Raw genomic sequence first — 18,953 nt, 5'->3', positions numbered from 1 at the left:
TTCTCCAACATTAGGCCCCTGCAGAACGGGCGGCTGCTCCCGCGTCCAGCACCACCCCCCCCCCCCCCACGGAAGGCCTCCCCCCATTCAGCAGCTGTAGTACATGTCGGTCAGCAGGGACCCCCTCAGGCATGTTGTAAGGGCGGGTCCCTGGTCAGACAAGACTGTGAACAGGCTCTTCCAGTACCCTAGAGGATGGATTTCTAGCAAGATCCCCTGGCACAAACCCTCCAGCGAAGTCTGGATTTCAGTTCCGGGGTGCATGGTGGATGGGAGGAGGTTCTTCATTGGGTGCTCTATCTAAACTCCTTATATCTGCTATTCCTATATCTGGTAGAGTTTTCTCTATTTCTTATGAGCCAGTCCCTCATTATTCCAATTCCCTGTCATTGCTAACAATTCTGTATCTTAAACTTTCCCTGTTCAAATTACTGTATGCCTCCTCTCCTGATCGGACCTAGACTGAGACAATACCCCTAGAAGCAAAATGAAAATCAAACACCTTTTTAAAGATACCTTATTCGGTACTTAATATAAACAGAAGTTTCCCATGATGAAAAGTTTAGCCATACAGAAATGAAATAAGACATTTAAAGAAATGGAGATAATTTACATAGTTGGAATTTAGGTAGCTAAGAAAAAGGAAAGCTCATAGATTTGTCTTAAGCTTTTCTACTGCTACAAACAGTTCAAATCATCATAATCATGTTTGTTTATGTTGAGATGAGCAAGATGTATGTTTTATAATCCTGGGAGGGTCTCTGCAGTGCCCCAGATACTGAAAACTGGCTTAATGCTAAATTAAATGCAGGACAGTCACAGACAACCCAATGACTTACAAGTTTTACTTCCCTTCTTCAGTAAAAAGCTTTCAAATCCTTCTGTCATCTTTAAGGAAACATTTCTCAATTGTTTAAGTAGCAATCAGAATGGTTCACTAACCAAGAGCATGGGCAAGTTACATTACGTCAATGGGCACCAGTTTCCTCATCTGAGAAAGGGGGACAAGGACAGCTCCTACCTCACAGGGTTCCTGTCAGGACTGAATGAGTAAAGATATGCAATGCACTTAAACTTATGCCTAGCAAGTAAGTGTTTGCTATTATTCCCATTGTCCACGATCCTATTGCTGAAATGCTATTACTTTTACAATTATAAAACAGACAATACATAATTTCAACAAGAGAACCAACATTTTATATAAGCACTTAGGCTAAGTAAGCGGCAGGAAAAATGTCCTGTATGTCCAGTAGCCTTATACCAATACGGGATTTAGTCAAGTAGTGACTACCCGCATCAGAAATACTTACCATCTAAGCAGCTTCTCAGGCGAGTTTTGCTAACATTTTAATTCTATTTGTAGTAAACATAAACTTTATAAATGTTAAGCTTATGTAACTTTATAAATGTATAAATATTGTCCATGGCATAATAATAATCATTCAAACTTCTTATATGTTAGAATGAAGGCTCTATTTAAAATTTATTTATTTTTAATTGAAGGATAATTGCTTTACAATATTGTGTTGGTTTCTGCCATACATCAACATGAATCAGCCACGGGTATATACATGCCCCCTCCCTCTTGAACCTCCCTCCCACCTCCCACCCCTTGAGGTTGTCACAGAGCCCCAGTTTGAGTTCACTGAAGGCTACTTTTTTCCTAAGAATCTGGGGTTGCAGAAAAAATGAGGTTTCCTCAAAGTTTAGTGAGTTTTTTAAGTTTTATACCTTAGATATTATCTTTGGGTTTAACTCTTACTGATGGACAGCTACATAACTTCAAACAAGGGTTTTTTACCTTCCCAAATCCTAGTCTCTTCTCCTGTAGCATGAGAATGGCAATGCCTATGATGAAAGATGGTCACAAGAATTAAATGAGGTAGGGAGTTCCCTGGCAATTCAGTGGTTAGGACTCGGCGCTTCCACTGCAGGGGGCCCAGGTTTGATCCCTGGTTGGGGAACTAAGATCCCATAAGCTGTGCGATACTGCCAAAAAAAAATTAAATGAGATAATGTGTGTAATGCGGGCATCACGCATGACATCACCACTGCTCAGTAAGGGAAGGAATCAGTCAGCCCTTCTTGTTACTACTGCTGAGGATTTTATTACTTAACTTTTTGCCTTATGAATTCCATGACGTCTTTTTTAAACAAGTATGTGTCAGAAGGAGGTCCTATAACATCAATGTGTGTCTTATAGAAATTAACTAGAACCTGAAGGTAACTCGAACTTAGCTGCTCACATGCCAACTTAATATTTTTTTTCTCTTTATCTTCCTTTCCTTCTAAAATAAATGTCTCCTTTCTAAGCTCAAAGTGAAGAGCATGTGAATATTTCTCAATGAACTCTTTTACCTGTTTTTCATTGTTTGGCTGAGAACCACCTTGAGCATTCTTTATACAAAGTGTGGTAACTTCACCATCCACTGTCTCTTCACATAGAACATGAAATTTTCTCAGTGTGCTTTCATAAACTTTTCTCTTCTTTTTCAGGTAAAGGAAAGTATCTGTGTCAAGAACAAGACTTTCTCCTTTTTTCGTAGTCTCAGGTGTCAATGACCTGGGTGGCTTTAAAGAGTGACTATTTCTCCGTGTACTTCCCCTGGGGCTCTGTCCACTCCTATTTTTTTCTAAAAGAAAACTTGCTTTTAATAGCAAAAATTCTTTGAGCTTCTCGATAGCCAGAAATGTTCCTTGAACGGAGATTCTTCCATTGGCGTCCAAAGGACTTAAGCATAACGTTGGGATTTCCCTTTTCAGGTCCATTACCAAACTTTCTAGACGGATTTGACTCCGAAAAACAGAAAGATCAAGGACAGCCATTACAGAGCTGAAGACCTAAAATTAAACAGAGAAGTTAAAACAGCACCACCTAGAGGAAAGATTGCATAAATACATTCTTGTTTTACCACTTTCTGTCTGCCCAGCAGCAGCCCTAGCCAGACCTCCAAAGCCTCACAGTTTGGCTTCTTACCCCATAGCTGTCCATTTAAAGGGGCCCCACAACCTATCAAGGCCACAGTGTTTGATTTTGGGGTTCACAGTTCCTCACTGGACTCCCCCAGATAGAGTTGATTAAATATTATTTAGAGGCAGAATGTTTTTTTGAATCAAAGTTTTAAGCAGAACGCACAGATAAACTGTTCCAGTGGTGCTCTGTGGATAGGGGTCCCTGGAGAGAGCCCTCCCTCCTCGTGAGAAGTTCATTGGATGGTTGCAGAGAACCCTACCTTTGTTACAGAATAAAGTTTTAAATCAGTGCTTTGAATTTTATTTTCCTCTTATTTCCTCCTTACTTGTGTCTTCAAAGTTCCTTTTTAATGTTCATCCAAATTGGTTTTTTACCCCACAAAATAAGTCTTTAGGTAGATGCCAGACATCATCCATGACAGTATAAGAGCTCACTGTCACTTTAAAAGTATTAAGAGCATCATAGAAAAACAGGAAAACAGAACAAGCAATAACCAAAAATCTTTCAGGACACAGGTTTGGCCTTTAACACTGACCCACGTTAAGGAGCTTGCACTTTCTTTTCTAGAAGTCATAGGGTGAGGGTGCTTTGGCCTCCCATGTAGGAGACACTTGGCAGAAAACATGGGATCTAGACGATCGGCATGCCTGCAGCCATCACACCTACCTTGTCACTGAAATGGGAGACTGTGAGTTGAGCATATCCAACCATGTCTGCTAGACAGTGCTTCTTTTTTCTGACAACATTCTCTGCAACTAAGTGGAAGAGGGGCCATCAGAAAGGTTTGTGGCACAATACAGTAATAATTATTTTAATTAATAGTAATAGAGATGTTCAGTTCTTTTAAAATACCTAAGATTTTTTCCCGCTTTTCCTCTAAATTCAGCATTTAAATCCTTTTTCCTTCTAGTTTAACATATTAAAATTTATACATACATACATATATATATATATATAACACATGTATGTTATGTATGTTACATACGTAACACCTAAAAGTAAATCCCCCACCACTCTGTTAATTATAGTCATGAGACTTCACCTTTCTGAATCCAGGGTATCACACTATCCCAGCTAGTTTTCCTGATTCACTGGCTGACCTGGTCAGTCTCCTTCACTAATTGTCCTTCCCTCCCCCTTCTCTCAAGGCATTGACATGCACCATCCATGAGGCTAGAGGGGTGAACAGCTCCACAGACCCAACTTTCTCACCTATGTCAGGTATAGGCCAGGAAGAGAATGGCTCAATGTGACCTCAGATCCAAGCCATATCTCCCCAGTCCAACTTTCCCATTAATAAAGCAGTACTTATCTTGTTTATGAGATTATGGATAGCTTCTGTGGGGCTTTTTTCTGTATTTTACAAGTTTTCTACAATAAAGTGTATCACCTTTATCTCATGATATAGATGGATTTAAAATACAGAAAACAAGAAGTCTTTAAGACTTTCAGTTACTGACAACTCTATCATAAGGCACTTTCACATATAGTCTTCCTAACACACTATCATGCCACTTTTATATTCAAGAATAGAATTACTACTTTTTAAACTTTACCAATCCCATGAATTATTTTGTTGTTGTTGTTCTTGTTGCTGCTATTGTTTAGTCACTAAGTTGTGTCCTTCTCTTTGTGACTCCATGAACTGCAGCACACCAGACTTCCCTGTCCACTATCTCACAGAGTTTGCTCAGACTCATGTCCATCAAGTTAGTGATGTTATCCAACCATCTCATGAATTAGTCTACTGAAGTTCAATTTTTAATTTCATTCCAGAAGTATTTCTAAGGTTATAAAAATTTGATTTGGAAATACCTGTTTTTTCTTTGAATGTTACATATGCAGCTCCCTTGGTTCTTGTTGGATATGTCACATCTTCAACAATTCCACCCCCATTGTCAGTATCTTCAAAGTGAATCTTCACTAATGTGGTCAGTAACTGGTCATTAAGACCAACTGGAAGACCAGCAACTACAATTGTTCTTTCAGAAGCTTTGGATTCCTTAACATTCAAAACTGATGCCTGTGAAAGAAACAATAGGACACTTTTTAAGTATATGATTCTACTTAATATAGGCAATATTTCACACCAGTGGGAAAGGCTGTTTTATTTAATAGCCTTTATTTAATAAAGGCCCTCTTGGAACCGATCAGATACCTGAAAAGAAAAATATCAAGGATAGGAGCCTGGCCTCACACCATATACCACCATAAATGCTATATAAATTTGAGAGTTAAAATGTAAAAAGTAAACCCTTTTTTTTAAGAAATGGAAAACATTGGTTAATATTTTTCAGTTGTTAGAAAGACCGAAAAATTATTGTAATCACAAAGGAAAAATTAAGGGAGAGTTTTCTAAATCAAATTTTTTTTAAAAGTCAAGCTAATCACAAAATGTGGTAGTTTGGAGTTGACTGTATATCTTCTTGAATGTAGAGTTGAAAGTACATAAGACAATAAGAAATACATTCTCGCTCTCTGTTTTTTTTTTTTTCTTGGTCAAAACTAGAGAAAAATCACCATAAAAAAATAAATGAATGAAACCCTAGCAATAATATTGGGACTGCAGTGGAGTAAACCCTACCTTTCAGCACACATCTGAGATACAACCCAACCACTGAGAGCACACGCTATTGCAGACCATGGAACCCTGGGCACAGAGGATCAGCTGCAAGTAGATCCTTCCCTGAACTCACTCACTGTTCAGTTCAGTTCAGTTCAGTCGCTCAATCGTGTCTGACTCTTTGCGACACCATGAACCACAGCACACCAGGCCTCCCTGTCCATCACCAACACCCGGAGTTTACCCAAACTCATGTCCATTGAGTCGGTGATGCCCTCCAACCATCTTATCCTCTGTCGTCCCCTTCTCCTCCAGCCCTCAAACTTTCCCAACATCAGGGTCTTTGCTAGTGAGTCAGTTCTTCGCATCAGGTGGTCAAAGTATTGGAGTTTCAGCTTCAACATCAGTCCTTCCAATGAACACCCAGGACTGATCTCCTTTAGGATGGACTGGTTGGATCTCCTTGCAGTCCAAGGGATTGTCAAGAGTCTTCTCCAACACCACAGATCAAAAGCATCAATTCTTCAGCACTCAGCTTTCTTCATAGTCCAACTCTCACATCCATACATGACTACTGGAAAAACCATAGCCTTGACTAGACAGACCTTTGTTGACAAAGTAATGTCTCTGCTTTTTAATATGCTGTCTAGGTTGGTCATAACTTTCCTTCCAAGGAGTAAGCGTCTTTTCATTTCATGGCTGCAATCACCATCTGTGGTGATTTTGGAGCCCCAAAAAAATAAAGTCAGCCACTGTTTCTACTGTTTCCCCATCTATTTGCCATGAAGTGATGGGACAGGATGCCATGATCTTAGTTTTCTGAATGTTGAGCTTTAAGCCAACTTGTTGACTCTCCTCTTTCACTTTCATCAAGAGGCTCTTTAGTTCTTCTTCACTTTCTGCCATAAGGGTGGTGTCATATGCATATCTGAGGTTATTGATATTTTTCCCGGCAATCTTGATTCCAGCTTGTGCTACTTCCAGCCCAGCGTTTCTCATGATGTACTCTGCATATAAGTTAAATAAGCAGGGTGACAATATACAGCCTTGACGTACTCCTTTTCCTATTTGGAACCAGTCTGTTGTTCCATGCCCAGTTCTAACTGTTGCTTCCTGACCTGCATACAGGTTTCTCAAGAGGCAGGTCAGGCAGGTCAGAGACGGTATTCCCATCTCTTTCAGAATTTTCCACAGTTTATTGTGATCCACACAGTCAAAGGCTTTGGCATAGTCAGTAAAGCAGAAATAAATGTTTTTCTGGAACTCTCTTGCTTTTTCGATGATCCAACAGATGTTGGCAATTTGATCTCTGGTTCCTCTGCCTTTTCTAAAACCAGCTTGAACATCTGGAAGTTCACAGTTCATGTATTGCTGAAGCCTGGCTTGGAGAATTTTTAGCATTACTTTACTAGCGTGTGAGATGAGTGCAATTGTGCGGTAGTTTGAGCATTCTTTGGCATTGCCTTTCTTTGGGACTGGAATAAAAACTAACCTTTTCCAGTCCTGTGGCCACTGCTGAGTTTTCCAAATTTGCTGACATATTGAGTGCAGCACTTTCACAGCATCATCTTCCAGGATTTGAAATAGCTCAACTGGAATTCCATCACCTCCACTAGCTTTGTTCGCAGTAATGCTTCCTAGGGCCCACTTGACTTCACATTCCAGGATGTCTGGCTCTAGGTGAGTGATCACACCATCGTGATTATCTGGGTCGTGAAGATCTTTTTGTATAGTTCTTCTGTGTGTTCTTGCCACCTCTTTTTAATATCTTCTGCTTCTGTTAGGTCCATACCATTTCTGTCCTTTATTGAGCTCATCTTTGCATGAAATGCTCCCTTGGTTTCTCTAATTTTCTTGAAGAGATCTCTAGTCTTCCCCATTCTGTTGTTTTCTTCTATTTCTTTGCACTGATTACTGAGGAAGGCTTTCTTATCTCTCCTTGCTATTCTCTGGAACTCTGCATTCAAATGGGTATATCTTTCCTTTTCTCCTTTGCTTTTCACATCTCTTCTTTTCACAGCTATTTGTAAGGCCTCCTCAGACAGCCATTTTGCTTTTTTGCATTTCTTTTTCTTGGGACGGTCTTGATCCCTGTCTCCTGTACAATGTCACGAATCTCTGTCCATAGTTCATCAGGCACTCTGTCTATCAGATCTAGTCCCCTAAATCTCTCTCTCATTTCCACTTGGGAAGCCCATGATTATAATACACTCTCTGTTAACTTCTTATACTAACGTTTTCATTTATTCCCCCGCTCATTTAGGGAAATGGACCTATAAACTTCTCCCAATGCTTGTATAGGTAGTCCAGCCTGATTACACCAGAGCTCAGATATAATCTATTCCTAAATTATCCCCAAGGAGGACAGGATGTCTCACGGGTCTAAGTCATGGTTGATCAATCACAAAGATGGTTTGGTTTTCAGTTCAGAGGACTCTGTAAACTCAGTCAGACTTTACTGGCGATAGGCAAACTGCTTCTGACCTCCCCGATAAAGAAAACAGTCTAAGCACACATACAATGCCCTATCCCAAGAGTACATTAAAATGAAGATGAAAATAGAATAAAAAGAAAATAAATCCAGTTAAGGGGAGCAATCAGCAGCACAGGAGAGATTCCAACAAATTTCTTGAAGACTGGAAAGACATAAAAGTATGTGAAAGGATATGACAGGGGAAACCCAGAGTAAAGAAGTGGGGGCTGCAATGGAAAGGGGACAACCTTCTTGACAGAACCTCAGAAATTTAAAAAGGGACCAAAACCAGAATGATTAGTTGAAAAGCTAGCAGCAAGACAAAACTAAATGAACATTCTAAGGAGAATCTGACCTGCTAGTATGGGCAAACACCCCTCCCACCCTTTCTGGTATTTGAAAAAGCCCAAGCCTAAAGATCATCAGAAAATTAAAGCATGACATGTTTGGAATAAATTACAGACTACAAATAAAGACTCTATTTGACACAGCTGTTAGGAATATTTTTTTGTAACTGGAAAAAGGAAAAATACACATGACATTGGACCAAAAGGAAAAAAAGTAATACAGAATCTATTAGACCCTGCTGTAAACAATATTTACTGTTTGCATAATAATATAAGTTTACTCTCATAAACTTTTAGATGAATTCTGTAAAAATCTTCAAAATTACTGAAGACTTAAATATGATTACAGAATAAAATGGAATCATTCAACCCTATCAATAGAATAAAGGCAAAACTAACAGAAGTTAAGAAAAAAAGAAAAGTCTATATTTATATTACAGAAAATCATGTAAATACTATCAAAATCTAAGTGTATTATGAAAGAAACAAAAATAGTCCATAGGGGAATTTAAAATACTATTAAAACTTCCAAACTTGGAAGAGGGGAAAAGTCAGAGTTCACTTCAGTGAAATCCTCATTTATCACAAGAGGAATTCAATAGGAAATGACTAAAGTCAATGATAACTGATCTCTCAGTATCTCCTTTGATATTTCAGCTGGTAGTTATTAAAATAGGGTGGCAAAAATGTACCTGCATTTCTTAGAATACATAATATCTTGTCAATCAATTGATCAATTAGCTAATACAGTATTAACTAAGCATGTGCTCTATCCCTGGCAATATGTTGGGTACCAAAGATGACACACACAAGATATAAAACACCCCTTACCCTGAAATGGTTCCACCATAAACATAAAAATTTACTGAACATTTATTATGTGTGGGGCACCAGGATAGGCTTTAGGATTACCAACACACACACAAAGGGGACCTCCCTTATGGGTGAGGAGGAGGCAGACACATATATAAATCATTTTAGCGGTGCTTGGTAGGCACAAAGAGAGGAAGGTCTTCTTCCTTACAAGAAGAACAGACCAACACCCCAAAATGTGAGAAGGATACAAGACCATTCACAAGAAAATGCTAAAACACACAATAGAAGCCATTCAGAATTAGGAAGCAAGATTAATGCTGACTAAAGCAGTCAAAGTAGGCTTCATGAAAGAGACCTTGACAGCTGAGGTCAAATTTTAATTAATGGTCAAATTTAATTAAAAATGCAACAAGAGTTCACAGCGAAACAAAGGGACAGAGGAGTGGAGGATGCAAATAGCTTCTGTTGAGACAAAGAAAGCAAAGGTCCTTCGTGTCTCCTAAAAGGGAAATTCATAACCGAATCTTTGTTATCGTAGGTGCTTTGAATGGAACAAAACAGTTTCTTAAAATACTTGAGGACAACTAGATTGCATAGGAGACAGTAAAAATATAAAAATGTGTTCCTCCATCCTAGCCCCAAGTGTAAGATGTAATTATCTCAAAATAGTTCTAGAAGAGGGAAAAAAAAATGACAGACTATTCAGACATTCAGGGAATCTTGTTTCATATAAGATTTGTCTTGACTCACTATGCATCTGGCTCTAACAGTCCATAGTTAAAGTGGCTAATGAATAAGCATCCTTTCTGTCCTTCATCAATATCAAAGAAAAACTTTCAATCAATTTAAATTCACAGAATCTTACTTCCTCACCACTACCTTCAGCAATACTAGTGTTATATTTCTTTATTCAAATGTCTAAAATTTATCTTTGAAATCAACAGACGGCTATTCATCTCTTTCATCCAACATTAAGAAGAAAAAGAGAGGTCTTGGAGATAGCCCTTTCAATAGCTATCACATGGAGATACAGTTTTTTTGAAATAAGAGCAACATTCTGAGCAGGAGGTATCAAGGTGATGGCATTTTCCCTGTATCAGTGATACGTTTTAAGAGACTTTTGACCATCTTATCAGAAAGCAAAAAGATATAAAGAAAAACTGAGTTTATTTTTGTAAGGAAAGCACTAGGCAGAGATAATTAAATTTATCCACTTTGTTGACTTACATTCCTTTTCTTAAAATTGGTTTCATTCAGGTTGCCTTTACCGCCCCGGGTAAACAAAATCACACTTGAAACTCACAACTGCTTTGGCGTTTCTCACCTGAAAGGGAAGGGCCCTGCCACTGTTTTCAGGCGCTTGATGGCAAAAAGGCGCCTGCCTGCTTAGCCGCTCAGGTTTGTCTCGCTCTATGGGACCCCCCTGGACTGCAGACCTCCAGGCTCCTTTCTGTCAATGGGATTTCCCCGGCGAGAATACTGGAGTGGGTTGCCATGGCCTCCTCCAGGGGATTTTCCCCACCCGATGGAAAGAACACGGAAGGCTAAAATCTTAAATTTGCTGACAGTTCTTGCGAGGCATCAGAGATGGTGACAACACAAAGCCCTTTGTGTCTAGAGAAAGAACTAAGGCCACAAGAGAAAGGAATTCCCGCTAAGACACCAGGCTGCTTTCCCAACTTGTGTCCTTGGCTCCAACCCTTCTGGCTGGCCCTTTAACAAAGGAAAACGGTGGCCTCCATTTCTGGGCAATTCTCTCCGCTCCTGTTCCCCAAAGCGTGGGAGGACAACAGTTAGCCCTAACACGGCCGCTCCTGGACCAAACGGCTGTGTCCCGGCCGGCCGGGCACCGAGTGGGCGAGGCGGCCGCGGCGATGCGCGCCTTCGGAGCTGGCCGCCCAGCTGCGGTCAATTTCAGGAGCGCGCCGAACTGCCCCCGGGCAGGTGCGGACAGGCTGGGCTGGGTTTGCCTCTGGGGCCCTCCTCGCGCCTCCCCCGGTCACCCCTCACTCACGCCCGTCCTCCGGATCTTGGGGGACCGGATGACGGCACGGGGACCACTCCGCCCTGCAAAACCCAAAACAAAAGCAACTTGCCATGGCGGAGGAGAGACTCGCCTTCGGCTGCCGGCGGGGCCCAGAGCTGGGGGAGCCTGGGCTGGCGGGCAGGTTTTGGTTTCGGTTTTCTGTTCCCGCTCTCTTGGAGACCGCCCCTCCACCCCACCCCGCGGTTCTGCGGCCTGGGGCCCTCGGGCGGGGAGCCCGGACCTGGGACAGCGGCTGTCAGGACGCCCCCGGTAGTTTTGCAACTTTTGAAACCAAGCTGGAGAGCGGCCAGAGGATTCCCCGGCGGGAGTGCGGGGATTTTCCCCGGGGCTGTGTCCTGCGCGCAGTAGAATCTGAATGACCCTTCTTTACGCCCTTATTATCTCCCTAGCCCTGTTCTCCCCACGCCACGCTTGTTTCTCCTCTCGTCACCTACCCAGGGCCAGTAGCCAGGTGCGCAGGGCGCAGGATGGACGGCTCACTGTCCCTGCCAAAAAAGAGCTCACCACCCTGTCCACCCTGTGCTCAGATTCCTCAGCCAGACACCTGTTGGGACACAGGGAATCTATATGCATAGCTTCAGAGTCAAAGAGGGCATGAGTAAGAAAAGCAGGTGGCTGACTAGTATGCAGAAATCCAATTCCACGACTAAGAAATACAAGCTGAAATCAGAACAGGATCCCTTTCTCTGAGGACTAGATTGGCAAAAATTAAAAAGTGTTGGTAATACCCATTGTTGCCCAATGTGGGGAAGCATCAGTGTTGTTGCAAGCCTAGACAAGGCATAAACATTTCTAAGGATTTTGGCCCCTCTCAAAAATGTAAAGTGTAAAAAAAAGAAAATAAAAAAAGTAAAAATGCATATATTCTTAGAATTAGCAACTCCATTTTCAGAACTGGACTAAAGTTACAGTACACAAGAATAACTAAGATACTGGACAGAAATTTTAACTGTGCATTGCTTGTAATACAATTTTTTTTTCAGACTCTGGAATCCACCCAGTTTAACCAAGAATATAACTATTTATTATATGGCCAATGGCACATTTAGTGAGCCAGGCCTATGGCTATGAAGATTTTAAAACAATGAGGTAAATCTATGTGTAATTCCCTAATTTATATTTTATATAGATCCCTACACTTAAAAGCCCACTCTAATGTCTGATAAGCATGTAAAATTTAGTGAGAACTTCCTCCCGTTCTTCCCTCTTGGTAAACTGCATTAGCACCCACCAAGGAGCTTAAATTCAAGACTCACTTGTCTTCCTTAATCCCTCTTTTCCCAGCTCGGTTAGTATGTTCCATTAACTGCACACTCTCTCCAACTTTATTTCTACCACCCAAATCAACCCAGCCTTTCGGCCTTGTTCCCCTTCAATTCATTCTGGATACCACACCCAGTAAGATATTTTTTAAATGTACATCAGCTTTGATCACTGTTCGAACCCTTCATTGTTTTTCCATTGCACTTTGAATAAGATTTACGTCCGCACCACGGCGGGTGGGGTGGGGTGGGGGGTGGGTTCCCGGGCCCTCCTTCTGCCTCTAGGCCTTGTCGGCTCCTCCCTGATATTCACTTAACTGCCTCACTTTCTTTGGAGCCTTAGCTCCAATGAGCCCTCTTCAGAGAGACTCTGATCATCGAGTCCGAATTTGTCCCCCCAGTTATTATTCCATCTTAATAGTACTCACCTCTTTCTAAAAGTATCTTCATACCTTTGTTTCTTTTTTCTTAACCTGTCACCTGCACCAACACAATACATAGTAGGGTAGTAGGAAGGGGGACCCCTTCAGGGCAGGAGAGTGGGCTTTTGTCTAACACTCAGAAATGAACTGTCTAAGGAGACACACGTGCTGAAAGAACAAGAGATTTTATTGGGAAGGGGCAATGGGGTGGAGAGCGAGAGGGTAAGGGAATCCTGGAGAATTGCTCCGCCATGTGGCAGACAGCGTCAGGTTTTATGGTGATGGGACTAGTTTCCAGGCTCTCTGGCCAATCATTCTGACTCAGGGTCCTTCCCGGTGTGCTGTGCACTGCTCAGCCAAGATAAAATCCAGCAAGAAGGATTCTGGGAGATTGGTAGGACACATGGGCTGGCATCTCCTCTCTCCTTTTGGCCTTTCCTGAATTCTTCCAGTGGGTAGTAGCTTGTTAGTTAAGATAACTCAAGCAAGGGTTTACTATCAGGCCTGGCCAGGGTGGGCAGTTTTGCTCAATGGTTTCCCTAACAGTAATACTGCTCACCAATATTCTATTTGTCCTCAATTCAATTTCATGTGGAGGGACTGGCCTTCTCCCTTTGATGGTAGACATGGTCATATGATTCATTCAGCCAAGAAATGTAAGGAGAATTGATATGTCTCATATTTGGATGGGAGAATTTCACTGCTTTAGCCCAAGAGTTTCCAATGCTGTCTTTGCCTTGGTGCTCAAAGAAGCATGTATTGAAAGGAACATGTGTCAGTGAGCCAACACATAGAACACAGCTGCCTGAGCCCGTAACAAAATTTACATGATTATGAAATAACTTTGATGTTTAAAACCACTGAAATTTTTTTCAGCAGTATCACCTAGCATACTCTGACTAATATATCCAAGCCACTAGAATAAAAGAACCCCATGAAAATATCTGGAAATCACACATCTGGTAAGGGATTTGTGTTCAGAATACACAAAGAACTGTTACAACTCAAAAATAAGATAACCTACTTTAAAACGGACAAAAATTGAATAGACATTTTGTCAAAGAAGATACATGAATGGCTAATATGCACATGAAAATGTGCTCAACATCATTAGTCATTAAAGAAACACAAATTAAAACAATGAAATATCACTCCATACTGACTGTAATCAAAAAGACAGATAACAGCAAATGTCAAGAATGTGGAGAAATGAGAACTCTCATGCATTGCTGGTGGGGAAGTAAAATGTTACAGCCATCTTTTAATATAGTTGATCAATTTTTCAAAAGTTAAGCATAAATTTACCATGTGACCAAGAAAATTCACTCCTGAATAATCCCCCAAGAGAAATGAAAACATGCAAGCAAACACTTATAAGCAAAAATTCATAACATTATACATAATAGCCAAGAAGCAGAAATAACCTAAATGGCCATCAATTGCTTAATAGATAAATAAAATGCATTATGTTGAGATATATATATATACACACAAGGTAATACTGCTTGGAAATAAAAAGGAATGAAATACTGATACATGCTATAACAAGGATGAAGCTCAAAAAAATCCTAATAAGTACAAAAAAACTAGACACATAATGCCACACTTAACCAGAAAAGACAAATATGTGAAGAGAGAAAATAGAAAAGCAGTGCCTTGGGCTGGAGGTGGAAACAAAGATTAACTGTAGATGGACATGAACACCATAATCCAAGTTGGGATCCTTCCTCTCCAGGGAATAATGAGAGATCTCAGAGCAGAGTCAATAATGCAGGGCTAACTCACCTGTGGAATCAAACCTGGCCTAGACTGACCCTTAACATCATATGTGCCAACTATTCCAACATGTATGTGCTTATAGCATTCTGGATACACCACCCTGCAAAATGACTCCTTGGCATATTGAATATTCCAAGCTGAAGGAAATGGGAGGTACTAGAAGGACTTTCTGAACTTCTCCCAAAGCAGGTCATAAAATCCTCATGTGAGAGGTGCTCTCCCTGTACCCACGGGAGGGAACATCCTGATCTCCAGAGACAGAGAGACACAAAGAGGAATCTGAGTGAATAGGCTTCACTAATCTCCCCTCCTTTTACTACACTTAGCTGATGTTGTTGTTTATTTGCTAAGTCCTGTCTGACTCTTTATGACCCTGTGGACTTAGCCTGCCAGGGTCCTCTGTTCATGGGATTTTCCAGGCAAGAATACTGGAGCGGGTTGCCATTCCTTCTCTAAGGGATCTTCCCCACCCAGGGATCAAACCCTTGTCTCCAACACTGGCAGGCAGATTCTTTACTGCTGAGCCAGTGGGGAAGCACACTTAGCTGATAATCTGTAATCCTATCATTGTCCTCCTCCTACAACATCACTCTTCAACTCTAGCAAGGAGACACTCAGGTGTAACCATTTCTTCTTGTCTTAATTTCCTTATGAAGATTCCCATGCCACATAAAACTGATATTAGATAAATGTGTATACTTTTCTTCTATTAATCTGTCTTTATCCATTTAATTTCCATATCCAGCCAGGCACCCTAAGAGGCTTAAGGAAAACTTGTTTCTCCCCCACCGTGCCAGACTGTCTCTGAGGAAGCATGACTCCAAATGTGACCAAAATAATTCTGGCAGTTTATTACTATAACTACATCCAAAAGAAAAACATTTAACCTCTTATAGGCCCAGTTAGAAAGCCTCCTGTCTCACTACACTTTTTTCTGTCTCACAGCTTAAGTAAAATCAAATTGACATTTTTCTGAATGTTTTTAATCTGTGATACCAGAAAAACAAAAACAAAGCCTATTGCTAGATATGTCACCTGTATCTTGATAATTACTTATCTTCATAAGATGTGGTATTCACTGTAAAGATTTCCAAAGATAGGATAGAAAGAAAATTATTTTTAAAGGTGTAGCAGTCAGTGCTGAAGTGCAGCAGTGGGATAGTCCTTTGCTGCACAATTTAGACAAGTATAGACTGATGCCTACCTTTCCAGAAAGCAATTGTAGCCATAAGTTAAGATCCTTAAAAGTTAACTTAAAAGCCATAATTTAAGATCTTCAACATATCAGGCTAATAAGTATCACCTTGAAATAAGGTCAGCACTGCAGAAAAATATTGTGTAACGAGATATACAAGGGTTTATGTACAATTTACCACTTCTAAGTGTGAAAAAAATGGAAATAATCTTAATGTCAAACAATTGGGGAAATAATAGCATAGGATATATTCATAAGATTAAATGTAACATGATTAAAAAATGAAAAACTAGAAAAGAGGACATAAAAATATTTTCCATTATCCGTGAGGGTAAACTTTTAATGATTTTTTTATCATCTTCATTATACTTTGTGTATTTTTCAAAAATAAGCGTCCTTTTCTTTTTAAGTATCAACTAGATATCATTAATGCTATGCACTACATAGCTTTGGCTTTCTGCCTTCCAAGCATATGATGGGATTGAATATCCAAGTTCCTTTACAGTTGGGTGGAGCCATATTTGTGAATGGAAGGAACATATTTGGACCAAGAATTTCATTGTCAGTTCCAGACTTCAAAACTCTTTTTCTCTGGCATTGCATCCAGCAATAAAGCTGGTGGTCACTGAGTGTCTACCATGGGCATTCCTCTTGTTGACCCATCATGGACATGTAGCATGAACAGTAAGTGAACTTTTGTTGTTTTAGGTCTCTAAAAGTTAGGATAATTTATCACATCAACATCACATATTCTAACAAAATTAATACAGAAATTGGCATTCTGAAGTGGAGTATTGCTGTGTGTGTGTGTGTGCTTGGGTGTTCAGTCGTGTCCTACTCTTTGCAGCCCCATGGACTGTAGCCCAACAGGCTTCTCTGTCCATGGAATTTTCCAGGCAATAATACTGGATTGGGTTGACATTTCCTCCTCCAAAGGATCTTGTAGGGAAAAAAAAAAGAAAAAGACAATCCACAACACAATCTAAAACACTTGGCTTTGGCTCAGAGTCCAAGCAGCAGATGATTAGAAAATAGAGATTAGGATGGTAGTCCATATTATGTAGTGGGAAAACATTTGGTAAAACCTGGAAGGCAGATAATGTACCTACTAGCTTGCAGTTTTCTTTTGTTTTTTAAAGACAGTGTGAAAACCAGAATTAGTAGCATATGTCTCAGTGAGTTTAACAAAGTAATATAAGAAAGAAATGAGCTTTAAAAAGAATTGGCCAGTTTGAAAGCAAGAAAAATAGGGAGTAAAGTCCAAAACTATGGGAATTTGCAGAGTTGCACATACAATCCTTTTCATTCTTAAATGATAAAACTGAAAAGACCTTTGAGTAAAACAGGCTGATTAGATCTTCTGCAAGGATAAAATCAGTGATCAAATCAAGGTTTAAATCTGAACTAGTTAGGGTCCCTCAGAGTAAAAATGGCAATTAAGGTTGTGGAATTCAATAAACACTTTCAATTAGACAAACTAATTCAGTAAAAAGAAACTATAAGTGGCCTGATAGACTCAAATCAAGTGAAGACAGGGAGAGAAGAAGGGAGCCAAAAAGGTAGAGAATTGTAGCTACTCTAAAAAAAGAGGGCTTCCTTTGCAGCTCAGCTGGTAAAGAATCTGCCTGCAATGCAGGAGACTCCGTTTCGCTTCCTGGGTCAGAAAGTTCCCATGGAGAAGGGATAGGCTATCCACTCCAGTATTCTTGGCCTTCCCTGATGGCTCAGACAGTAAAGAATCTGCCTGCAATGAGGGAGACCTGAGTTCCAATCCCTGGGTTGGGAAGGTCCCCTGGAGGAAGGCATGGCAACCCACTCCAATATTCTTGCCTGGAGAATCCCCATGGACAGAGGGGGTGTCAAAGAGTCGGACACAACTGAGCACAGCTGAAAACAGAAGTCTAGGAAAACAAAACCTAAACCAAAGGTGTGGCTGTTAGCATATGTAAACTGACCAGACTCTAGTCTATTTCAATAGAGAAAAAGCCTATTCAGTTTTTTAAATAAACCAGCTAACCAGCCACTGGCCCAGGTAAAGAAACTATGACTGTTCAAAACTTGGTCCCAAACATTTATCATAGAAAGTGTACCAAGTGAGGAAGCTTTTCAGCCTCCAAGAAAAATATATTATGAATGTCCATTCTAGATATGGCCCAGGAGAATAATGGAAAAAGAAGAAGGTCCAGGACCTATGAGAACAATAAGCAAGAGAAGAATTTCCAGGGAGTCACAGCCGCATCAAAAACCCCATAGGATTTCACAATGGCTCTGCCCCAGTGACGGCTTTGTACTTCCCATTCTTTCTTTTCCAAATGCAAGAGAGCAGTTATCTTATTCTGGTCCTACTATTGTCTGTGTGGGGGGTTCTCCAGATAAAGAGGAGTAACATTCAGACTTGATACAGAAATTTCCACATATCACCAAGAGTTTTTGCACCTTGAGTTTGATGTTACAATTGGGTGAAATTTGAGGATTTTTGACCTTGGAGATGGGGTGAGTGTATTTTGTGTGTGAAGAAGAGTGATCCAAATATTGATAACCAGTAGGACAGCACAGACTACCCTTATTAGTATTCTGGGCTCAGCTAGATCTGGTTCTTCTCATTTTTATAAGACAAAATTTTCTAGTCCCCTTATGTTTCAGTGAGGCCACGTGACTTCCTGGCCAGAGAGATGTGAGAGGAAATAACACAGGTCACTTTCGGGTCACAGCATTTAATTTCTGGTGCAAGACTTTTCAGACTTCAGCTTCCCCACCTTGATGATTCTGGAAGCATGCCTCAAGATGGGGCCTGAAGTGATCAGGACAGAGTCCCTTACCAATCTCTGCTGGATATTTAGCCTGAGTGAGAATTATACTTTTATTCGTCTAGGTCTCCAAGACTTGGAAGGTTGTGTTATCTGAGTGTGACCTAGCCTCTCCTGACTGATAAATCTACAAACAGCAAAATGCACATGTAACGTCACATACCTGTCTTTTCCTGACATATACTGACAAAATCTTTTCACACATTAGTAAGTGGTGCTAGCTGACCCTGGATGCACAATTGAAGGATTCTTTACATTATATGCAATA

At 40.5% G+C, this 18,953-nt stretch overlaps 1 protein-coding gene across 1 annotated transcript; it reads right to left on the bottom strand.

Annotated features, from left to right (window-relative positions):
• Window positions 1–500: 500 nt before the first annotated feature.
• Window positions 501–11,454, bottom strand: RBM43 (RNA binding motif protein 43). The gene is made up of 4 exons (XM_043894763.1): window positions 11,270–11,454; window positions 4,790–4,997; window positions 3,641–3,729; window positions 501–2,841 (listed from the first exon to the last, which is right to left on the bottom strand). The coding sequence occupies exons 1-4, from the start codon at window positions 11,270–11,272 to the stop codon at window positions 2,110–2,112; spliced, it is 1,032 nt and encodes a 343-aa protein (XP_043750698.1). The 5' UTR covers window positions 11,273–11,454; the 3' UTR covers window positions 501–2,109.
• Window positions 11,455–18,953: the final 7,499 nt, after the last annotated feature.

This window comes from Cervus elaphus, chromosome 33 (genome assembly GCF_910594005.1).
Source record: "Cervus elaphus chromosome 33, mCerEla1.1, whole genome shotgun sequence".
Classification (NCBI taxonomy): Eukaryota; Metazoa; Chordata; class Mammalia; order Artiodactyla; family Cervidae; genus Cervus; species Cervus elaphus.
Note: the sequence above shows the minus strand (reverse complement) of the source record. Positions and strands in the feature narration are given on the sequence as shown.

Excerpts from the sequence above, each read along its gene's own strand:
- RBM43 (XM_043894763.1), bottom strand. Across the intron at positions 3,730-4,789 it reads AACATTCAAAGAAAAAACAG|TTGCAGAGAATGTTGTCAGA; the intron begins GTATTTCCAAAT and ends TCTTCCACTTAG. Across the intron at positions 2,842-3,640 it reads TCTCCCATTTCAGTGACAAG|GTCTTCAGCTCTGTAATGGC; the intron begins GTAGGTGTGATG and ends GTTTAATTTTAG.